Source organism: Propithecus coquereli, unplaced genomic scaffold (genome assembly GCF_000956105.1).
Source record: "Propithecus coquereli isolate 6110/MARCELLA unplaced genomic scaffold, Pcoq_1.0 Scaffold129, whole genome shotgun sequence".
In the NCBI taxonomy this organism is placed as follows: Eukaryota; Metazoa; Chordata; class Mammalia; order Primates; family Indriidae; genus Propithecus; species Propithecus coquereli.
Genome location: NW_012137080.1, coordinates 1,728,277 through 1,753,007, shown reverse-complemented (window position 1 = coordinate 1,753,007; position 24,731 = coordinate 1,728,277). Strand labels below are relative to the sequence as shown.

General features: G+C 43.7%; 1 protein-coding gene and 1 long non-coding RNA gene across 5 annotated transcripts in view; one reads left to right on the top strand and one right to left on the bottom strand.

The window, feature by feature from the left end:
• The window catches only part of LOC105805460, a 101,934-nt gene extending 96,146 nt beyond the window's left edge, over positions 1–5,788 (bottom strand). Inside the window, exon 1 of the long non-coding RNA XR_001137215.1 lies at positions 5,729–5,788. This is a non-coding gene — a long non-coding RNA (uncharacterized LOC105805460). The remainder of the gene's footprint in view (positions 1–5,728) is intronic.
• Positions 5,666–24,731, top strand: part of PROX1 (prospero homeobox 1) — a 52,296-nt gene continuing 33,230 nt past the window's right edge. For 2 of the 4 annotated variants that reach the window (XM_012638367.1, XM_012638364.1), the window contains exons 1-4: positions 5,666–5,864; positions 5,996–6,107; positions 13,881–15,672; positions 22,647–22,754. In XM_012638367.1, the coding sequence (XP_012493821.1) occupies positions 13,948–15,672; positions 22,647–22,754 (1,833 nt within the window). In that variant the 5' untranslated portion in view covers positions 5,666–5,864; positions 5,996–6,107; positions 13,881–13,947. Of the gene's footprint in view, positions 5,865–5,995; positions 6,108–11,733; positions 11,777–13,880; positions 15,673–22,646; positions 22,755–24,731 lie in introns of all 4 variants that reach the window. The other 2 variants (XM_012638366.1, XM_012638365.1) reach the window with 2 other exon arrangements.

Here is a 24,731-nt window from a genome sequence, read left to right as displayed (position 1 = left end):
CAGAGACTAACGGCCAAATATCCTTAGATTAATTGACAAAAAGAAAGGGCGTGGGCAGAAGGGGAGATCTCTATCCCTCAAACGTCCCGCCCCTCCGGCGGTCCCAGGAGAGACACCCCCCAGCCCCCCGCCAGGTCCACTGGCTGTCCGCTGCAGCAACAGGCGGGCGGCGGGGGAGGGGACGCCGCAGGGATAGCGCGGGCCTGGCGGCAGCAGACACCCCCCGGCCGCGTCCCACGTTTCCCCGCGCCGCGGTGCGCCGGGAGCAGGTGGTTGCCCTCTGCGCCCGGGCGTGCGCTGAGCCCAGGCTAGCGGTGCAGGGCTGCAGCCCCTGCGGCGACCCGGGAAGAGGCAAGGGCCGCGGGGCCGGGGCGGAGAAGGACAGGGCGAGCAGGCCGGGCGTCCTGGACCCCCACGGGCTGCACGGGCAGGAGGGGCGTGCCCTCCGCTGAGCGCGGCGCCGCTGCCGCAGCAGCATCTCGCACTCGTTGTCTCCAGGCCGAGAGGCCGCGACACCTAGCTCGGGGCCGAGGCGAAGAAGGGCGGGCAGGGGAGGGAGGAGGACACCGGGAGGAAGCCGCGGGCGAGGAAGCCCCGCTCCTGCCAAGTGCCCGGAGAGGAGACTCCCAGCCTTCCTGCCCAACCCGAAACTTTTCCAACACGCGCGGGCTTATTCCTCGCCGGTTTCGGCGGCTCCAAAACCGAGTCGCAGCCTGGCAGGAGGCTCAGCAAACATACATGCCCCGGCACACGCGGAGGCACCGGGCACACTAGGGGGAACCCGGGCTCTCGAGAGGTGGTTGAGGGCGGGAAGGCAGCAGGCGGCCACGCAGCCGAGAGGGGCTACTCGCAAGCGGCAAGGAGCGCTTAAAAACCTGCAGGGGCTCGGGAGAGTAGCGGTGCCCAGAGGCTTTGCGTAACTTTGCCCACTGCGCCCCCGCGTGCAAAGGCGCCCCCTCACACTCACCCTCACCCCACCCTACTCCCCTTGGGATGCGGCCCAACACTGCCTTTGTACTTTAGTGACAGCGAAAGCTATGCTGATCTGAACCAAAGTGGCGGTGGTGGTGGGGATGTAAATAGCGCAAATTCCACTTCTGAGCACCCCCCCGATACAGAGGGGGGCACCCGGTCCTCCCCGAAGGCGTCCTCTCAGCTTCTCTCTGCCTTTGGGTCTCCAGCTTCTTCACTACCGTGGATTGAAGGCGATAAAGTACAACCAGATCGAAGTGCATTTTTTCCCCCCTGAAATCAATGCCTCTCCAAATCCTAGCCCTCAAAGCGCTGGGTGGGGTGGGAGAAGGCAAGTTAGTTCAAGGAGCAGCAGCACCCCTCGGAAGGTGCGCGCGCGGCCTGGCGGGCGCCTCGCCGGCTCTGCGCGGCCGGGCGGAGTGGCTGGATTATGTAAGTAGCAGCCCTCCATGTGCTCACCACCATCTGTTAATATCTTGATATTGGAAAGTTCGGTGCCTGAGGCAAAGCCAGGGTTGGCGGGGAAGAGCTCCCAGCCTACTCTTTTCTACTCCAGGGCAGGGAATGTACCTTCCTTTGATCGTTTTTGCCCACTTCCATAAAATCAAGTAGTAGTGTGCCCCTTCGGTCACCGACAAACCCCCTCATCCCCGCGGGTGTGTGTTTGTGGGCGAAGAGTGATTTTCTTCGAGGTCACCTTATTGTAATAAGTCCTTTCGATGAATTTATATTTTTATGACAATTCTGTGCGCTCCTTTAAGCAATGTAGGGGATTCTTATTTGGGGCGGGGCTTTATTATTTTAAAAATTGTTTTTTTCTGCCAACACCCCTGGATCCAAATTCTTATAAGCGTTATATTTCAACTTCTTTGGAGTGATTGGCTTCTGTTTACTTCGAAAGCTGTTGGTTAAACAAACATCACTCGGGAGGCTTCTAAGCAGTGGGGTTCCCAGGAGAGAAAACGCTGCAGCTGCTACTTGCTACTGATCTTGTGGCATTTCACTTCCCCCACATTCAGAACAAATCCAGGTTGGGCTTGGCGTCACACTGGGCACAGGGGATGAGAGTGAGAGAGAGGCCGTCAGTCAGTCTGCCTCTAAACTGCCTGCAGCAGGCCGGCCTGCACCCGGGGGTTGGTTTTTCTCTCTTCCCTTCTTCAGGACGGTGATGGTGGTGGGTGGGTGAGTGGGTGGGTAGGTGACCACGAAGGTTCTTGGATATCCTTCTCCCAAATCCACGCCCACGTTTGCCTCTTAACTGGATCTGGTTGAAATTCCCAGAATTGATTTGTTTGGGATCTGATAATGGTTGTTTGTAAGGTTTTAAATGACTCGGATGCACAGTCTTCCCTCCTACCCCCCACCTAACGGCTTGAAGGAAGAACAGGAGGGGGAAAATACACCAAGGAAATGTCAAGGCGAAGTGTATTTAACCCAGAACCAGACGCATGAGTGATAACAAAAGTTTGACTAAGAACACACAGATCACCCTTCAGATAAATAAGTAAATGCAACCTGCACGGATAGGGTTAGGAAACCGGTGAGAACTTGTGTTAACTTTTAAGTTATCGGGGTTGTGCTGGCAATGGGGCCGAAGGAAGATTTGCCTTGACCCCAGGCTTGGGCGCTCGTTTCAGAGATGGAGCCAACATCTAGGCGACTCGTCGTCTCCAGGCTGACTGATCGCTTCTCCCCTATCAGAAAACAAACCGGGAGTCGCCCGAGATAGGGGCTCAGGCCTCATTCCTTGCTCCAGGGGCCGCCGGAGACCCGGGAGAGCACCGCAGCTCTGGCAAGAGAGGTTGCCAGGAGCCTGGCCTGTGCGTCGCCCTGACGGTAGAGGACAGGACAGGGCTCCACGTAGGCGGCTCACGGAGCTGTACTAGGAACCGAGCTCGCTCGCCTAGCGTCGCGCGCGCTCCTATTTCAACAAGCCGCTCCTGCACCCTAATGCGGGAGGCGAACAGCGCGGCAAAGCGTCGCGAGCCGCGAGCCTCCGCCACCGAGGCTGGGGGCGGGGGAGCTTCCTTGTTTGCCAAGCGGGTTACCTCGACTTCGACTCGGGCCTGCCTTCCCCCGGCGTGATAAAGGACTTACTGGGGTTCGCAGGGAACTTTTCCCGCCGCCAGTTCCGGGCGTGGTGTGTGCAAAACGTGCATACGAGCGCCAAGTGCAATTGACACAAACTTGTGGGCTAAAGTTCAAGCCATTTCTCTCCGGAGTCTGAATCCTGTTCTCTGTCCCTGTCTCCTTTCTCCCCCATTCTCCTCCTCCTCCTCTGCTCTCCTCTCTTTTAAATGTCAAACTGAGCAGATGGTTTTAAGGTGTGGAGGGCATATATCCTTTACTCCTACCAGTTTATCTGTAGGCTGGCGCTAACTTATATGTACTAAGCTAAGATTCTTAAAGAAAAATACTAGGACGAAAAAGAAGAAAGGAAGGAGCTTTGATCCATTTTCAGACCCCAAATTTCCCCGCTCAATACACCCGCTTACCTCGAAGGGACCCAACCAATAGAAACATTATTCCATCCTGTAACTAATGGGCATGTTGATAGATTATTTCTGTCCCAAGCCTGAATTGCCACATCCCGACTAGAACACTTGATACAACAGTCGATCGTTGGAGGTGCGAGTGTGCTCATCTGTGTTGTTTTCGTAATGGAGACGGGGGGAGCTTCTGGGGGCGGCGAAAGGGGCGCGAAAAGAAGGCTGGGGTTGCTCACGCAAGTCTCTTTTCTTATCGCCGACACCTAACCTGGCCGGCCTAATTTTTTTCTTCTTTTCAATGTTTGAATTCCATGCCAAAAGTTTCCTACAGGGTATAGACTCGACATACTAACATCGCAATTCTCACTCAAAGAGAAGACTTAATATCCTCTTTACATTTTGGTAAATTTCAGGCTGAAAGTGTAAATTTCCTAGAAAGGAGTGAGTGTGTGTGTGTGTGTGTGTGTGTGCGCGCGCGTGTGTCTCCCAGAAGATGGTGGTGGTGTTTGGCCAGTGTACTTGTAACACATCTCATAAATACCCTGTTGTCACGACACAGCATGATTCAACCTTTGATCTGATTAAATTTGAGTGACACACGAAAAAATACTTGTCCTCGTCCTACCTAAAAAATGAGTGTTTTAATCGACTATGTATGAACGTTTCTGCTTCACAGCTCTTGCAAGTCCTAGCTTTTATAGGACCTTTAAGTCATAAACGCGTCTGCTTTATTAAAAGCCGTTTACTGTGCAGGGAAAGGGACGTTCTAGCTGCGGCTGGAGGCTCGCTCTTTAGCATTTGTAACTTGCAAAGCCCAAGGAGCTCTTTAAGAGCCACATTATCTAAAGAAATCTTGCTGGTTATTTTTCATCCAAGAAATGTCAAACCAAAGTGAATTCTCCATGGCTTTACGTTGGAGCCTGAGATTTAAGCGTTTGAAATTTCTCCCCCAATAAACTTTAAAGTTTGTTACTCAGGCGTCAAAACTGTGTAAATCCTGTGTTGAACCGCTTTCCTTGGCCATTCTGGGGTGAGTGAATTATTGAGGGGTAATCGCGAGATAATGTTTGTAACATATTTTTTAAAGGCTGATGTACCTGCAATCCAAATAATGTTGTTAGAGGTAACCAAGGGTAAATATTCTTCTTCCTAATAATTTCGACCGGAGATTGACTGGGACTCAGCCAATGATGATCTTCTGATATCAGATGCAGCGGTCCCAGTGTGAAACCTCTGGCACCTATTATTTTAATACCAAACCTACCTGTATTTTACTGTCCACCTCCCCTTTAAAAGGAAGCAAAGGTGACATGTATTCTTGATACGACCCAGGATCGTTTCAAAAGTGGAGTGATCTACAGATCCCTCCGTCCCTCCTCCTACGCCGCCCCCACTCCTAAAACCCCCACTTTTTCTCCCGTATACTTTTCCGTGCCTTCCTCCACCCAAGTCCGAGGAGCGCTCGCTCGCTCGGCCACTCGGCGAACTCGATCAGCTGTATCTGGGAAATGCAAAAAGGAAAAAAGAAAAAAAAAAAAAAAAAAGAGGACCTGCGTCCTGGAAGAGCGAGTGTGAGCCGGGCGCCGCTCGCGCCGTCTCGCGCTTTGCATAGTGCCCGCAGATGGCTCGCTCCGGCCCCGGCGCGGCGATCCGGTCGCCCCGAAGCAGTGGCAGGGCTGGGGTGGGGGTGGGGGCCGGGGACGGAGGCCGGGGAGGGGGAGCGCGGGGGCCCCTCTCGATGGCGAATGGTTTCTGTTGGTTGGTTTTGTTGTAGCCCCTCACCCCCACCCCTTTTATATTTTTTTTCCTCCCAAGTTCTCTTGCCTTGCTATCCCCCCTTGAATCCGAAGGCGCCTCTCGATTGCGATTGGGTGCCGGGGCCGGGTACGTCAGTCAGACTGTGACGTGCAGTCTTCCTGTTTCCTTCAGCTGTGTCTTAAAGTAAATCTTGTTGTGGAGCGGAGCCCTCAGCTGAGGGAGCGCTCTGGAATCACACACCATTGCAGCCGGGGGAAGCAGAGCGGCGCAAAAGAGCTCTCGCCGGGTCCGCCCGCTCCCTCTCCGCCTCGCTCCGCTCCTCTCCTCCTCTCTCCTGCTCTCCCCTCCTCTCCTGCGCTCCGCTCCTCTTTTCTTTTCCTCCTCTTCTCTCCTCTCCTCGCCCCTTCTCGCCCCTTCCCTCCTCTCCTCTGCTGTCCCCTCCCCGCCCTCCTCTCTCTCCCCTCTCCCTCTCCCGCTCGCCCCGCTCGCTCGCTCTCGCACAGACTCACCGTCCCTTGTCCAATTATCACAGTCATCACCCGCAAGATACCACCGTGTGTGCGCGCGCGTGTTTTCGTTCCTCTCTCTGCCGGCAAAAAAAAAAAAAAAAGAGGAGAGGCTCGGTCCCCCTGCTCTGCGCACCGCGTAAGTACCTTCGCCCCCTCGCCAGTCCCTCCCCTTTTCCAGAATCACTTGCACTGGCTTGTTCTTGAATGAGAAGGAGAGAAAAGAGCCTCCCATTACTCATGGCCGTGTAAACATTTTTTTTTTTCCAGGAGAAAAATGGTGTTATTTAACTGAATCCTAATAAAATAGCCCTCTAAACAGTTTCCGAGCAGGAGCCTCAGTGGAACTCAGCGCTCCGCTCCTCCCAGGCAGTTCCTGAGAGTAAGTGATCCGCTTGGCTTTTATTTCTTTCTCTTTCCTGCTGGTGGCTGGGGGTGGTGTTGGCGACGGGGGGAAGGCTGGTGTCGCTGGACTTGTCGCTGATCTTGTCACCTTTTGTGTACTGTTTCTGGGGTATGAAGAGGCGCTTGTTTCCTTTCCTGCTTTCTCTTGCCCTCTCTTCTCAGGAGAGAGGACCGCGAGGGGGACCGGGTCGCTTTTTGTTCCTCTAGATGCCCGCTTTCCGCCAAGCCTCATCCTTCCCTTCTCCCCCGGGTTAAAACTCCGCGGCCAGTCTCACGTCCTTTCTCTTTGTCTTGTTTATGATAGCTGCCTTTCTTCCCGGCTCTTTCGATTTGTTTGGCATTTGCATACCTTTCACTTCTCCTTTTTAACCCCAGCGGAGGGCCGGGAGTGGGGAGGAGAGGATGGGGGGCGCTCTGTTACTTTCCGCTCGAAACGCTGTCGAAGCTGAAATGCTGAAATCGGGGTTGGCGCGGTGGAGTGATGGGTCCCGGGAAACGAGCGCGGCACCCCTCTCCTGAGCTCGGGGACCCAGGGCTGGGTCAAGTGGAGTCGGGTAAGGCGGCACCGGGAGCCTCGGGGGCCAGCGCGGTGCAGGGATCAGGGCCCAAGCATCGCGAGGACCGGAGGGTCGCGCTCCGGGTGGGGGTAGGGGTGTTCTTGGGCAGCGGACACCGAAGGCAAGGAGTCTCCCAGCAGTCGCTGGCTGTGCTGGGCAGCTTCGGTTTGGTCTTGTCTGGGTGGTACCTAGCGTTTTGCCCCAGTTCGAAGGACTGAGGGGAGAGGAGAGGAGAGGTGAGAGTAATTGTTACTGGGAAGGCTAGCGAGGAGGGCGGGAAGAGGGGGGAAGAGCTGCTATCTTGCCTGAGCAGACCAGGAGGGGGACGCGGCGGGAGTGGGGGGCAGACATCACCCAAAGTCCAGTTTAGCAAGTTGTTGGCTCTTCTGGTGTGGCAAGCAGTTTCTCCTCCTGCTAAAACTGCACGTTGGTGGAGAGAGTGATGGGGGTCGTAAAGGGGGAGCAGCTTTCCACAGACTCCCAGGTCTCGGGCCCCTTCCCAGCTTCTTGGGAAGTCGAGAGCCCTCCAGGCAGACAGAGAGCAGAGCTAGGAGGAGGGGTCGGGCGATAGTTTTAAATAGCCCAAGGAGGCAGGTTGCAGTGTGAAACTGCTGTTCTTGGCAACCCAGAACCCTACTCCGCCTGGGGGAAGGCTGGGAACTCACCTGCTTGTTTTTATTTTTCCAAGAAGGTCTGTGTTGTCTCCTTGAGCTTATAAAAACAGAGCAAGCACAGGGTGGCCTCCTCTCAAAGTCAAGGCTAGAAGAGTCTCTCCTCTTGTTTTCTCTCTCTCTGTGTCTCCTTTTCCACCCATGCCCTCCCTTGTAAAAAAAAAAAAAAAAATCATTTCCTTTCCTAAACTAGGTAGGCAGAAGTCTATTAGAGTGCGCATGGGCAGGGCCTGACAGGTGTGTTGTGTCAAGAAAGACAGGTGCAAATTTCCTCTGTGTCTGCGTGTGTCTGTACAGTTCCAGACCACAACGCTTGCTCGAGGGTTGTAGAGGTTTATGAATTTATGGTTGTCCTGCTTAATAGGATTGTCTGAGCTAATGGGAATTGGGCTGTTGTTGTGTTTTGAGCCCTGCCATGTGAGTTCTTTGGGTGGGGGTGGGGGGCAAGTTGGTATGTGTTTGTTTATTTTTCTTAAGGATGTTGGCAGGCTGCTGCTGAGGCTGTGTCCCAGGCTTCTGTCTACCAGTCAGCCAAAAGCACCCCCACTTCAGGCAGCAGGTGGAGGGAGACTGACTTTCCCTTTGCTTCCCTCCAGTTTATGCCTGTCTCCCAGGTCTGTGCTTGGCAAAGATAGGGAGGGAGAGAGAGAGAGAGAGAGCTGTCCTTTGTGTGTGTGTGTGTGTGTGTGTGTGTGTGTGTGTGTGTGTGTGTGTGCTGCTTTGGACAGCCATGGGTGATGTGTAACTGCCAAGAATACCAAAGTCAGTTTGAAAGTGTTACTGTTGTTAAAGCTTATCTTTTCAGCATGCTTTCTCCTTGCTCAGAAAGAATAGGTATGTGCATAAACTCTTTCAAGTCATATGTTAAATACTTTCATAAAGTAGAATGAGCCTGTCATTGTACCAGACGTGTGCCAAATGTCCTAGATATGACTTTGATGGAGAAGGAAAATCTCAAGTACATGAGAAGGTAACTGCTTTTCTATCTGATGCAAGATGAGGGCAGTCAGTTCTACGAAGAGTTTCTTGCAAGAACTTCTGCGTATTTTCAAAACGAAATGGGCTGTGTGTGGTGAGGAAGGAAGAGTATTCCTGTTAACCTGTCGTGGGCTACAACATGGACATGTTTATAGAATGGTAAAATAGAAGAAGTTAAGGACGGTGGCTGGATGTGCGAGGGAAGATGTTGGGAATTTGACGTAAGCGCTGTATCTGGCTTCTTAAAACTTGGCCTTTGAAAATTTTCTTTAAATGGACTACTTGTTTAAACTGACTTGCACAGGAATAGGTTAGATGGCGAATGGTTTCTGTTGGTTGGTTTTGTTGTTTGGGTGGTTGTCATTGTTTCCACGAAAGTGAGATAGTATGTGTCATTTATTCTTTGCATTTAATAGCAAAGTTTCCCCCAGTACTTTCCTTGCTTTTGAAGTTCTTTGGTTAACTAAAATGTCATCTATGGCTATGTTCATTTGCTTTATTTTTAATAGGGATTATCTGTGCTTGGCACTTATTGATATTTTATGTGTCCATTATGCAGAATTCTATTTAGTTTAATCACCACCTTGTGGGGGAAAAAAAGTCATGCACACAAACCATACATCTTTGTTCTCACTTTATTCATTTCCTAGCATCGTCCCTCTTTAAGCAGCACACGTAATCCTAAAACCTGAGCTAGCTTATTCTCTAAGTTGCCAGACCTCCTCTTTATTTGGTTTAAAACTCAAATAGGCCTTTTTAAATGAATTTCTTATATCATTTCAGGGACTGTCTCAAATTTGTAATATTAATATAAGAATTTTTAGATTCAGGATTAACAAAAGAAATGATAAAATGTTACTTGTTACAATAAGAAAATGGATTGTGCATGACGTATTATTACAGGATTTTAACTAAGTACTTGTATAAATTGGAAAGGATATATACATAAGGAATTTTTCAAACCTTATTGCCTAGTGCATTCTCAAAGGACATTGAGAGTATTTCAATTTTCTGCAAAAAGAGAAAAGTGTAAGTGTGTTTTCTTAAGATGATTTCTTGATCTCTTTTATTTACCAATTTGGTGAATTATTACTTTTTAAATAAGTAGAAATTAGTATTTTAGGCATGGCTCAGAAAATATTCTGTGTTCATTTTGCAGGTAAAAAAATGTGTAGAATTTTTCATAGGATGGAATAATCTTAAGTGAAATCTTAAACAATCTGAGAACTCTATTGTGACAGGAAATTTTAAAACCTAACAAACACTACAATCTTAGTTAATTGAAGTATTAACTTATGTCAAGTGAGTTCTTCAAAATAACATCAAAGGCTTTCCTAACCTGATAGTAAGCAGAAATATCTCTGAAGGAAAAGTTGATAATTAGCAGAAATGAACTCTTGAATACATTGAGGTATATAGCGTACTGATTTTGGGGTCACCTAAACCAAATCATCTGATTTTTTTCCCCTTTGAAGCGCTATTTCCAGATTGATTTGAAATATTCTTTGCTAATGATATTCCAATTGAAATCTCATAACCAGGTTGACCCAAGTAGATTAGAGGCCCATTCAAGGAAGATTTTTCTAAAATAAGTCAAATGTAGGCTTGAGCAACTTCTTCGAATAAAGATAGCCCAACAAAGATAAATCATCTAAATAGTCCAAGCAGGAAACCATGCCAACTTTACACTCTCCCCATCTCATAAAAGATTTGTCTGAACTATCTGTATAATTACCATAATGAAACACTTCTTTGTCTAGAATCTCCAGATAGATTCAGTAAAAGTTGCATCCCCTTCTCCAAAATAACTTCTTTATTAAAATGGAGCATTTAACCACTTTCTACTGCATATTGAAGTGTTACTTTGAAATTCTTTACTGAAAATTCCTTTCTACTAACCTTAAGTCATCAGTTTCCTCAGGACTTTCCATGTTAAATAGAATGTCAGATAATTCAGATTTTAATGAAGAATCTTTTGGAGTAGTTAAAATCTGATTTGATTATACCTGGATATTTGTCCATGTCATGTAATGTCTTTTTCTAGGAGGAATCTGCTATGTTAAGATATGCATTGTGTAGAAATTATTAAAGCATTTGTGTAGTTTATATGCCCATTGGTGCAACAAAATATTTAATAATAAAAAATTCTATATAGACTTTTGCATTAATTAAAGAGGAGTTTACAGAAATAGAGTATGTGTATCTGACTAATAATACATTTGGGTTCAAATTCTACATCAGTATTTTTCTGTCTCCTTGTTGATATTGATGTTGACCAATGCTGATCAAAAGGCTTCACATGGCCTCACTAGACTCAAAATTAGTGTTAAAATGAGAATATAATAAAAATCAGTAATAATTGTAGCTGAAACATTATGGCTTAATACCTATGTTGAGAAATAAAGGAGTTTTTAAAAATCCTAATGGACAGGACAATATTTATGATAAAGTCATTCCATAGCATCCTTTAAATTCTGAGTTGGGAAATCATGTAAGCACTTGGAAAATGTTTTCAAGTGATTTAATCTACATTATGGTCATGTAACAGTGCATTTTCTTATGTGGTAAATATATTCATGTATATTTCTGCAGTATGTATATCTTATTTGTGAAACACGATGCTAGTAAAGTACTGTGTCCACCAGTTATTATAATTTGATCTTGCCTATAGTCTCCATGGGTTATGCTCCCAATGTGTATTACCACTCTACCTTTATTTCTTAAACGTAGGTCTAAAAGCTATATGGAGAAATTTACTTATTTGTGCCTATTAACATAATGCCTTATTTTTCTGGCTTCTATAATTTTTCTTATTTTTCCCACTTGTCTTGTCCTCTTTGTTATGTTTCAGCCAGACATTTTTACAAGATCTAAAAGTATTTAAATTATTTTAGCCCCAAACAGAAAACAAATCATTTAATCTAAAAATGTTGACTGATTAGAAGAGAATTGCAAAAAATCAATTCAGTTCGGTGAATACAGAGGGAGTTATAAGATATCTTGTTCTTAACAGACCCCACAAGCATGTGTAATTAACACTTATTCTCCACTGAATATGAAAGTATCATTTCTTTCCACCTTAGGAAGAGCACAGCCCTCCTCTTGGCTCCAGCATGAGGCAGGGATGCAGCTGTTGATACCTAGGCTAGATGAGAGGAAGTGCAGTTGACGCAGAGGTAAATGGCAGTTGGAAAAGGAAGGATGCCTGGGGATGACCTTGTACTCGTCAACTACACCAGTGTGTCCTTTCTGAGCCTCTGTTGCACAGGTGCTCTTCCCCTAGCAAGCAAGGATGGCAGGAGGAAAGTCCTGTTTGGGTGTTAAGGTTAACAAGGGAAGAAAAAATACTGCAGAAAGTTTGCTCAACATTTTAATTGGAGATCTGTGTGCTTTGCAGGTGACATTAAAGAGAAAAGGATTTGCACACAAAAAGAAAAGAGGTAAAATTTTCAAATAATGGCAAAGGACTCAATTTTTGGAAAGCCGATATACAAACAAAAAATCTTCCTTGTAACCACCTCCCCCATATGCAAGGGTTTCTGTGATTGATAGAGCTTTGGAATGATTAATCCTTTTTCTTGTTCCTCTCAATCTCTCCTTGTTCTTTCTCGCACCTGACAGCTAACCTGATTTATCAGATCTAGTGTATTAGCGTAATATTCATCATTGCATTTTTGTATTCCTGAAACCAATTTTATTATCAGTGTGTGAGGGGGTCTCAATCATTCTGAATTCAATTTTGAAGCCAATATTGAAGTTATTGAGATCTCTGTCTCCATTCCAAGTTCAGGAAATTTTATCCTGAAGCATAAAAAAAGTATTTGAACCTCAAGCATACCAAATATATATATATATATATGTATATATGTGTATATATATGTAAGGAAGCATCATCTTGCTTTCATGATGCCCTAAAGCTGGTTCTTTTAAAATGTTTTATCTTCATATAGAAACCAGGAGCAAAGGCTGCATAATGAAATCTTTGTCACTTAAAAAAAAAATACATATTGTTTCCATCTAAGCATTGAGCATTTTCTTGATTTTTACAGGTTATTTCATGCTGAAATTATGCCTATTTGCATGGATAGTCATTCTTTAAAACTAGCCACAGATGCAGTCCTAGGGAGCACGTAGATGTTTTTACAGGTGAACCGAAAGAGATGGGAGCTGTTCCAAACACTCTGCACGCTGCCTTTGGCAATAGACCCTGTTATTGTGAAGATGTGCTCTGTTAAGCAAACGTGAAGTTTAATATTAGATAAACCCGGCATGAAAAAATTATTTTTATTTTCTTCATAAAATGTTAATTGTAAACAAAAAGATGTGACATCTTATATGTGTACAAAATTGGGTGTTAGCATCACTTAGTTAATAAGTCACACAATATGTTAAGTGTCCTTTATAAAATGCAAGGAAGGATGTTCTCTTTTTATATTGTGTTCCCAAGAAACAATGGAAGTTCATATACAAAGAAGGTATTTCCCTTTCTCACATGTTTGATTGATTTCATTTTCTTTCTTATTTATGTATCATCTCTCAGTCTTCTTATTTTTTTTCTTTAATTTGGCATAGGAAATAAGATTCACAAATGGTGTATTTTAAAGAGTTTCTTTGGGCATTTGAAGTATTATTTTGGCAGATTTTTAACAGAACAAAACTAATCCTGGAGATATATTTATCCTTGCCTAGTTCAATAATTTATTGTTCCACACATTGATTTCTAAAATGTGATAACATCCTTCTTTTGCAGTGAATCCAACTTTATAATAATTTAAGTCATCAGAAGGACATTGTGAAAATTTATGAATATTCTTATATTAAGATATAGCCACAGATAACATCTTCATATATGATTTCACTAATAAAAAATGCATAACTATGCTAAATAAGCAGACTTGTAAAATGAGTATTTGTGCATCTATTTCAATGATAAATCAACTATTTATGTTTGAAAGATGCTGATTGGGGTGTTCTTCCCATTTTACATATGACAAAAATATTTTAAAATTCAGTAATAAAGGCTGTGTATTAAATATTTGCATTTATTTCAGAGTGTGTTTCCTTTAATAGCATTAAAACCACAATAATTTTAATGCAGAAATGGAATTTTTCATCCAAATTTCACACAGCCTCAAAACGTAACCTTATTTCTTAAGTATAGACCACTTTCATCTTCTTTTACAACGTGAATCTCAATGCCCAAAATTTAATCAATTGGTTGTCAGAGGCTGTGTTCTTATAATCTACTGTTTCTTCTGAAGATAAACAGTATCATTTTAGGCATTTGTGAAAGAGAATCATATTACTGGTGCTTAAGCAGTTTTTGCTTTTTTTTTTTTTTTAATCTTAATCCATCTTAAACCAGTGGAGCAGAAATATTTAAAAATGTTTCATTTCAAGCAGAGTGCATAATAAATTGCAATAATTGTAATGTGCCATAAATCCCAGAGCCTATGCATTTTGCATTTGATTCAGGATTGAGGTCAGGAAATTTGGAGAAATTTAAAGAAAATGATTCATCAGTCCTTTTGTTCTGTTGGCCAGGGTCCCGGGATTCTTGAGCTGTGCCCAGCTGACGAGCTTTTGAAGATGGCACAATAACCGTCCAGTGATGCCTGACCATGACAGCACAGCCCTCTTAAGCCGGCAAACCAAGAGGAGAAGAGTTGACATTGGAGTGAAAAGGACGGTAGGGACAGCATCTGCATTTTTTGCTAAGGCAAGAGCAACGTTTTTTAGTGCCATGAATCCCCAAGGTTCTGAGCAGGATGTCGAGTATTCAGTGGTGCAGCATGCAGATGGGGAAAAGTCAAATGTACTCCGCAAGCTGCTGAAGAGGGCGAACTCGTATGAAGATGCCATGATGCCTTTTCCAGGAGCAACCATAATTTCCCAGCTGTTGAAAAATAACATGAACAAAAATGGTGGCACGGAGCCCAGTTTCCAAGCCAGCGGTCTCTCTAGTACAGGCTCCGAAGTACATCAGGAGGATATATGCAGCAACTCTTCAAGAGACAGCCCCCCAGAGTGTCTTTCCCCTTTTGGCAGGCCTACTATGAGCCAGTTTGATATGGATCGCTTATGTGACGAGCACCTGAGAGCAAAGCGCGCCCGGGTTGAGAATATAATTCGGGGTATGAGCCATTCCCCCAGTGTGGCATTAAGGGGCAATGAAAATGAAAGAGAGATGGCCCCGCAGTCTGTGAGTCCCCGAGAAAGTTACAGAGAAAACAAACGCAAGCAAAAGCTGCCCCAGCAGCAGCAACAGAGTTTCCAGCAGCTGGTTTCAGCCCGAAAAGAACAGAAGCGAGAGGAGCGCCGACAGCTGAAACAGCAGCTGGAGGACATGCAGAAACAGCTGCGCCAGCTGCAGGAGAAGTTCTACCAAATCTATGACAGCACCGATTCGGAAAATGATGAAGACGGTAACCTGTCTGAAGACAGCATGCGCTCGGAGATCATGGACGCCAGGGCCCAGGACTCTGTCGGGAGGTCGGACAACGAGATGTGCGAGCTGGACCCGGGACAGTTCATCGACCGCGCCCGCGCGCTCATCCGGGAGCAGGAAATGGCCGAGAACAAGCCGAAGCGCGAAGGCAGCAACAAGGAGAGAGATCACGGGCCAAACTCCTTGCAGCCGGAAGGCAAGCACTTGGCCGAGACCCTGAAGCAGGAACTGAACACTGCCATGTCGCAGGTCGTGGACACTGTGGTCAAAGTCTTTGCGGCCAAACCCTCCCGCCAGGTTCCTCAGGTCTTCCCGCCTCTCCAGATCCCCCAGGCCAGATTCGCCGTCAACGGGGAGAACCACAATTTCCACACCGCCAACCAGCGCCTGCAGTGCTTTGGCGACGTCATCATTCCGAACCCCCTGGACACCTTCGGCAACGTGCCGATGCCCAGCTCCGCAGACCAGACGGAGGCGCTGCCCTTGGTTGTCCGCAAGAACTCCTCCGACCAGGCCGCCTCCGGCCCCGCCGCCGGCGGCCACCACCAGCCCCTGCACCAGTCGCCTCTCTCCGCCACCGCAGGCTTCACGACGTCCACCTTCCGCCACCCCTTCCCCCTGCCCCTGATGGCCTACCCGTTTCAGAGTCCTTTAGGTGCTCCCTCCGGCTCCTTCTCCGGAAAAGACAGAGCCTCTCCCGAATCCTTAGACTTAACTAGGGATACGACGAGTCTGAGGACCAAGATGTCATCTCACCACCTGAGCCACCACCCTTGTTCACCAGCACACCCACCCAGCACGGCCGAAGGGCTCTCCTTGTCGCTCATAAAGTCCGAGTGCGGCGATCTTCAAGACATGTCCGAAATCTCACCTTATTCGGGAAGTGCAATATCCTTTGATTCTCCCCTCAAGGAAGAAACAAAACCAAAACCAAAAAAGGTTTCCCAAAAGGTTAGGTTTACACAGTATCTAGAATAACGTAGATTAGTGTGTTCTTAAGAGTTCCATCTTTCCTGTTATTCAGTGGGATAGACTTTTATCAGCATGCCTGTGGCATTCCTGATTGCAGAAAAAGCCTAAAACTAAACCAACGTCTTTGCAACTTCACAAGTTGTTCATTGCCTCAAGGGGCCTGGTATTTAATATGTGCTTTTTCAGCAGTGATGTTTTTTGGGTTTTTTTGTTTGTTTGTTTTTTGTGTTTTTTTTTTTTTTTTTTTTTTTTGCTGTTCTTCCTATATTATCTTCTTATCTCTTTTTTTTTTCTCTCTCTCTCTCTCAGTTTTTTTAAAGAGTAGATTCAGAGATGGGAAAAAAAAATCTCATTGTAAATATTGATTGAATTCTCTCAGATGTTTTTTAACGATGGTGAGTTTTGTAATGGAATAAAGAGCAAAGTCAGTTTTCAGATCCCTAAGATCCCATAACAAGGATTCTTACTTTAAACCATCTGCAAGGCTCCTGGGCCATTTAAAGAAGGCCCGATGAGATCTTACGAAGAGCACTTTATTTATGGGAGGCTGAGGTGGGAGAAAAATGGATGTGTATAGGAAGTTAGATTCTCTCTTTAATCTTTAAGTGAGACTCTTTTTTTAAAAGGAAATATACAGGTACTGATTTATTCAGACCGATGGGTCTCTCTCTGGTTCACCCAAGGTCTGTTCTTTGGGGCTGGTGCAGCTGCCTCTATGCATGATTAACCTCTGTTCAGCCATACACAGAAATCTTTTGTCCTAACATATACAAAGCAAATTATTTTGGAAAGCAAGAGAGCACAATTAAACATAAAACTCAGCTGTATTCGACTTAAAAATGGCTATCTTTTTATGACTCTTTTAAATTCTGAACCTGACTTTTATGTAGAGATGCCAGTTATATTTTTTATTAGACCTATTCTGAACTCCAGCTCTTTTTAACTGATGATTTTTTTTTCTCTGTACATTGGTCTTTTTAGTAAATGTTTAAAAAATCTTGTAGTCGTGGCTCTTTGGGGGTAGTAGAACAGTAGCATTTGGGGGCAGGTGGAGGCATGTTTCTTGTATAATAAATTACCAGATGGATATAAAATTTAGCAATTAAGTTGGCTGTTACTAAATTGAGGATTTTGAGCAATTGTCTTGATGACTAGAGATTGACATTTTCGTATCTAAGCCCACTCCAGAGGCTGTCACGTAAGCGCAAAAGTCCCAGCTATGGTGGAAATGTGTTTTCTCAGTTAGTGGAGATCATACTTCCAGCCAGCTCTCTGGATAGTAGTGAAGATTTCTGACGAGGGGAACTGGAGCCACAAGCATGAAGTTTAACTTGGGCGATTAAACATGGAGTCTCTTCCCATGGTGAGGAAGAAGAGAAGGATGTTGGAGATTTACATATGTAAATAGAAATTGAGACCTAGCCTGGTGGTTCATTTAACTTCTGCATTTAAAAGATCTAAAATTCAGTCCATCAGTCATGAATCAAAGCTGCACCCAGCTCCAGCCTCACACATTATAAGCAAGTAATAAATATTGGTCAAAATGATTGGAATGTAGATGTTGATGATGAGAAAGGCAAAGTGAGAAGACACAGTGACCTGAATGGTTTTTTTACCCTTTTAGCAAAAGCATGTTTGGAGGTTCATGTCAGGCTAATGTCTAGAGATAAGAACCGTTGCACTTCGGAGATGTCTTAACTTCTTTTTGAAACAAGTAATAGTGATAGTGGGTTGTTTCTCTCTCTCTCTCTCTCTCCCTCTTCCCAAACACACACACACTCACACACACACACACACACACACACACACATGCACACGCGTGCACGCAAAGCAAAGCAACATGCATGCCCATTTTGGTGAACATTTGAAGCCAGGTTTCAAAGTTCTATAAGTCCATACTAAACTCTTCAGCTCAAGATGCCAGTTTATGGTTTTTTAATTAGATTTTTGATTATAACCAGTCAATTATAATTATGGCTATACTTTTTTTAAAAGTAAGTTTGGTCTTCTAGGAAAAAAGTCTTTTAGATTGCTTTAGGTGTTGGCTATGTTCATTATCTCACCCTCTCTAAATCCTCTGAGGAATTTTGAGGATTTGAATTGAAAGAAGTTTCTTTTATTTCTATATGTATCAAAGGCTTTAAAGAAAATGTAGCTGCTTCTTCTTCAGAGACATAACTTCTCGTGTTTCCTACCAACCGATACAAGATTCTATAGAACAGTGACAGTTGAAAAACACCAAGTTCGTATGAAATATTAGTTGCTTACACCTAGAGTTATTTCTTTCATGTAGCTAAATAATTTTGGCCTCTTGTAATTAATGGTTACATTTTCCACCTTTTGGCCTTCTATGCTCTGGTTCTACCTCTTTCCCCTCTAACACATTGCACTTTTAACCATTTATCTCATCGATTCATTATTTCTCGGGCAAAGAAGATAGGCAAAGAACTTTTTCTGTAGTTCACTCAGTGAGGATCTGAGTCTTTGTGGGGAGCTTGGGTCCACTTTTCTCCTGTCTCTGTCTCTGTATGGCAATGAGTTCTTCCCTCCAATCACCTGATGGTGTACAGGCAATATTCTCAAGCGTTTTCCTGGAAGAAATCTCTGGGAATCACAGTGAGTGATTACTTTAGTTTTAAGGATACAGAACCATATGCACAGTTATTGCTTGAAAAGATCAACAGAAATAAGTAGAAATGGGATGAAATGGTGCCACTGTGACTGCCATTATTATGTTTTTTTTTATTTTTAGTTCATGGCTTTCCAAATGGTTACAAATAATTTAATTCTTAAGGAACAATCCTTTCCTCCTCCAAAGGGTATCATCTGTATTTTTGAACAAAGTAGCCAAGATAAAAACTGAACTATTAAGGACACAAGCTTATCAGATAAATCCATTCTAAGTTCAGCACATTAAACACATACGTTCTGTAGGATAGAACACACTACCGCATTAGCCCTTCTAGTGGAAAGGGAACAGTGCATGTCTGCATGTCCAACTGAATGTCAGTGCACCTGCTCCAAGGGCTCACTCATGTCTTGGATATAAAAAATGTGTCCAGTATCTTTGCAAATGAATCTATTTAATCAAATATTAAGTTTTATTCAAATTCCCAAAGAAACAGCCAGCCAATTGCTTTTCCTCATGATGTTCCTTGTCACTCATCCTCTTTGCATCTCAAGAAAAATAGCCTTGTGTAGGCCTCAAATATTTGCATGTACCCAATTAAAGCACAACAGTAGTATTATAAGCCGTTAAGATGTGCAGGTGAAGAAATTGAGCCTGTTCTTTGTGACAGCCGGCTTTCCCTTCTCGACTTGTACGGAAACGTTTAAAAGACTTGACGTTTAGAAAGGAAAATTGTTGAGTAATTTGAAATTAAAATCCAACCGGAAAACACGGATTACAAATGCATTTCTAAAATGTAAAACAATCCACAGAAGTTGATCTTTTAGAATTCTTCTGGGGCCATAGCAATTATATTAGCTATACTGAAACATATAAAGACTGAAAGATTCTGCGCTCCTAACTCCCTCCCACCCCGGAAAAGATTATAAAATAAGGAAATTAAAAAAAAAAAAAAGATTTCCATATACTACGTGTCCCTCTGATTATGTTGAACTTCTTAGTGAAGTAATGACTTACTCTGTCGCTATCATTATGTGAATGAGTTTAGATCTTTTCTCCCCATTGTGAGTTTCTAGGGGGGAAACCTCTTTGAAACATAGCAGATCAGAGAATAAGAAACTAAAACTCTTCAGGTTTCAAGTGTCTTAGAAAAAGTAAGCAGTCTCTCCATTTGCTTGGAACTACAGCGTGTAAAATCTCTAGACACAACCCAGAGTTCAGTTGGAAGAAAAGAATTTTCTTCCCCTGGCTTCACCACCTATTATTCTCCCATTTGCCTTTTTGCTGCCTCCACGACTCCTCCCACGGCTGCTGTTTAGGTAAGGTTATATCGTGCTTGGTAAACAGACAACACTTAGATTCTCAGGTTGTTTGAACACTGCTTTAGGTTCAGCTGCAGTACCCCGCTTCTCTGATCTTTTATATTCCCGAGCAGATGTCTTTCATTAATTTATGGATTTATCATCTTTTCTTTTTTTTTCTTTTTCTTTTGCTTTTTTTTTTTTTTTTTTACACCTGGCAGCTGTCTCAAGTTTCAGCAGTTATTGTCTATTTTGCATTATACATAGAATTGAATGTCATCTGTCTTCACAAAGCTATGGCTAAGAGAATTGAGGCAAAGCCACATGGACTGCCGGGACAGATCTTGTTTGCGTTCCATCCCCCCTCGCCCCACCCCCCCTTTACCTCCTTAATATTTATTTGTGCTCATTTTCTTTCCTGGCCTTGAATGGAGCTTAGCTCGTGTTCAGTACAGCTGTATGTTTACTGAATCTATTCCATCATGAGTCATTGTGCGTGTGTAAGTATCCTGGAAACAGCTAGTGCTTTCTTGGAAGAACAGTTGCTTTTCAGCACAAGCACTTAAAAGGGAAATTAACCAATTGGTCAGTTCAGATTTATTTTGAGGAGGAAAAAAGGATTATCTAACTGTTGGCTTTTAAATATTTCATTAGCTATTTTTAATAGTTTATTAGAAACATATATTTTATGGGAATTTTACCTTAATTACACAATGGGCGGGAGATAGAGATTAATTCTGTGTTCCATTTCAACTGATCAATTCCAAGTATTACCAACAGGAAACATTTTAAAGCAAAAACGGACTCGAGAAATAAGAATTAGAGTCATTTTTCATTAAATAAAAAGCCTCTAAATCCTGATTAAAATAAAATGGATAGTTTACTTTTTTAAAAATAAGAAGAACTAAAATATCTCAACATAATTTAGACGTATTGAAGGCTTCAGGAAGTTTTGGTAGCTCTAGGCTTATCTGAGAAAGACAGCAAAACAATTTGTGTTTTGTATGAGACCAAATATTAAAAGATTTGGGACTTATAATGCAATGGGTGAAGTTGTTTTAATGTCGCCGTCTGAAAGAAAAGATTAGAACTCAGATCTGAGAATGTTTGTCCAAGTTCGGACTTCCCTAAAACTCTTATCACAAGGCAATAGGAGACAGCTTGCAACTATTATTTCACTTATCCATTTGGACAGATGGTCTTGAAGTGTGCCGGCTCCTTTAGGCTTCTCTGTCAGTCTAATGGAGGTTACTGGAGGGCCTTTCAGCTCTTTCCTTGGCACAAGAAATATGTCAGTCATAAATTATCGTCTTTGTAATCATTAAGGATCTCAAACAAAAACACAAGTTCAGTTAAGCTGCTTTGGCTTACAGATATAAAATCGAAATTTCTTTCTTGGGTGTTTATTTTCAGTAAAAAAAAAAAAATGAAAACAAAAAACCACAATTCTTAACTTTTCTATTTACAAAGCAAGGTCATTGTTTTAAAATTGAACGGGATATTAAAAGGAATGTTCGTTGAACAAATTGTCAGCAGAATATTTGGTTAAATACCCCGTTATAGGGAGTCGAGAGCTTATCAATATTAATTTGATTATGCCTCTCTAGTAACTTTCTGGTTTCCCTCCATCTTTAAGATTAGTCATGCTGTGCTTGATGAAGGTCGTTTGGAAACCTTTACCTTTTTTAAATGTCGGTGTTTATTTTACCTTTCTTGGTCAGGTGTGAAATTTTTGTTGGGTAGTTAAGGGGTTATGTGTGTGTGTGTGTGTGTGTGTGTGTGTGTGTGTTTGTGCACACGTGCACATTTTTTTCTTTTTTTTCCTCCTTATTTTTCCCAGACTCTCTTTTAAGAGAAAATCCTTAGAGAAGCTTCTAGGAAGGACCCTTAATTGACCTTGTGGGGGACCACATTGATTTTCTCCACGTGCATCTTCATTTCTGATAAATTATAAAGCCATTAATTTGCTGAGGAAATGGCAGGGCCAGGCTGCGGCACAGATGTGACCAGAGCCATCCCAGCTCTGAGTCTGCTGAGGAGTGCCAAGAATCTGGGGGAGAATCAGGAAGCTTGGATTGTTATGGTTAGCTTCACGTTCTCTTGGGAACTGTTTTAGTTGCTGCTGTTTACAGATCTAAAAGGTAATGATGTTTCCAGATAAATAGGCCTTCTTATTTGGGGTAAGTGGCCATTTATTGATCTGCTAACCCACATTTATTGATTTGTTAGCCCCAACTACTGTGTCACTCTCAAAGGAGTTAACTATAAATCCAGGACAGGCAAATCGTATTTGGTTTTGGACCGTTGCTTTAACAAAAGCGACAGCCCCCCCTCTCCCTGTTCTCTCTGTGCCAAAACTACCCCTCCCAAGTTTCAGCTATTATTTAAAAGGAAACAATTAAAAGGATATAATACGATAAGAAGAAAGTGAATCAAGATGCTCCATTAGATTAGCACTAAAAGGTAAAACGTGAAACTTGCATAACAGTGTTCAAAATAATGCATTTTATATTTTCATGTACATTAGTATAATAATTTGATGTAAACTGCAGAGTGTAGAGAGAAGAACAAACAGAACTGTAATTGCGAAGAAGAAAAATAAAACTCTTATGACAAGAGTTGTGCGGTACATGTTGGGTGCATTTGTCTCCTTAGCAACAAGTGAACGTATACATAGCCTACCGACCTGAAACAAAGGGAATGTTTTGCCATCCTCACCATGGAGTAGCCAACTCCGTTGTGCACCCTCACCATCACATTTGGCAGTTTCTGACAGACAATGGTCATTTGGGTCAAATGGCAGCAAGTTAGCAATAGGTTCCATAGTCAGTGCCCTATACCTTCTAGTGTTCCCACAGCTGCTTGGTGGGCCTCCAGACCCTCTGGAGGTGGGGCAGAATCGGGGAGGTGGTAGTTCTTGTGCTTACAGGATTTTTTTTCCTTAACCAATTGCATCCTACATGCAGGAAGGATTGTCACCCAATCATTTGAAAAAAGCAAAGCTCATGTTTTTTTATACCCGTTATCCCAGCTCCAATATGTTGAAGACCTACTTCTCCGACGTCAAGGTAGGGCCATTTTTTATTATTAATTTCTTCATTTTCTATGCACGTGGTAGTGATTCGAACTCCCAGAAGTTAATGGAGATGAATGTGGAATCAGTTTATTCACACACCTGTGTTGTAATTGATTTAATGCACTTGTCTTTTTGTCTAAAGGTGTGTTAAGCAAAGATGCCATTTGTGTATTAAGACTGAAGGACTGGTATTAATAAGTCACATGGGTTTCTAATATAGTCCGGAAAACTTAGCCTCTGTCTTTATATGTTTGAGTAGCTTCTTGGAAGAAATTTTGGCTTGTAATTGATGGATGTGCTTTAGAGAATGTTTTTTTTTACTCTCCCTTCAGCAACAGTAAACTGTTTCTGTTTTTGTTTCTGTTGGTTTCCCCATATTTGTGCTTATGAAAGCAAACTCTAGCACCTCTTTTTCCCCCTGCCGAAAAGGAGCTTACATTGAAATTCTCTATGCAGTAGCTGCTTAAAAACAAAAGTGATGATTGTCTCTTATTTACAACTTAATTTGTTGTTGATGTGGAGTACACTGAGCATAAGGAGAATGAATAAAGTGACAGATTCAGGACACATTATTCAAATGAGGATATGAAAGCTGTCGGCCTACAGCTGCAGCCTCCTTCATTCTAGAGAATATGGGGACCTCCTGGTTCTCTGTGTATGTGTGTGTGTGTGCGTGTCTGTGTCTGTGTGTGGGTTTTAAGTAATTGTTTGCATCAACTTGATGTTGTGTTAATCATCTGTAACTTTTTAAAACATAGATTGGGTTTTGATGATGATAATGACACACATGGTATCATTATCCAAGGAACTTGATAAACACTACATTAGCCGAGATTAGTTTATTAGGGTTGGGTGTTTTTCCCCCACCCCTCCCCTGCCCACCCCCATATGTACAAGTTCTTATTTCTGCCACTGAGAACTCACAGGCTGCCAACACATGCTTGCTCTTCCACCGCTCCCTGCACGCAGCTTGTTTTGTGCTCCGTGTCCAAGTGGCTTCCGTGGCCCCATTTTGCAGGCCAACTCATTTCAGTTTCCTTCACTGATGTTTTATTTGGCCTTATAAGAAAAGTTCTGTTTTCCCTCCTGTTTGCTTTTGAATTGTGTATCAACTTCAGCCTTTTCTCTTCCTCCATCCCTGGCTGTGCTCCTTAAGTGGAAGGCATGTTTTCTCCTCATTCGGTGCCAGCAAACTGGGCAAGATGGGGAGGCAGAGAAAGTCAGGAACTTGAATGGCTGGTTAAGAATCATTAAGCACAAAAAAGGCTGAGTGACGCAGTAGGCCAAGAAAAGGGTTTGGGCTTTGCGGGGGGACAGTCTCCAATAGGCAAATTGAAGGGAATTTGTCAACTGGTTGAGGACTGGCCAGCTTCTAGAGCCTGGTAGAACCTGGCAAAGTTTGTCTTCCAGGGAATCTTCCCAACACTTTAGTTCTAAGAGGGGCACCTGGAGGAAAAGGAGAAAAAGGTTACTGTGCACACATGCGTGTGCGTGTGTGTATGTGTGTGTGTGTGTGTGTGTGTGTGTGTGTGTAGAGATCCATGCTACCCCTCTTCATGCCTTTTAGGGCAATGATCTGCAGTGTTGTGATATAATAATGACAGTACCCTGTATTATTTATGTAGCACCTTTCATCTAGAAAGAGGCCACAGAGCTTTACAAAATGCATGGTTAGGGATCACTAACCCACCACTGAAATGCAGCCACCTGGGTGGTGGAGAGCAGCAGCCGTTCTGAGGCAGCAACACTACCCAGATGTCAATATTAGACATATTCATGTTTTGTGCATGTGCCTCCACACGTGTTGGGGGGGAGAATAAAATGGGGTAGATTATCGATCTGCAGCTTTATAAATCCTGTGCAATAGAAACCAATGAGAAACTGTTCCCCTTTCTCTAGAATGCATCTAAAACTTCCGCTTTGCAAATAACTACTGACTCTATGCATGACAATTAAATACCGGGGTGAA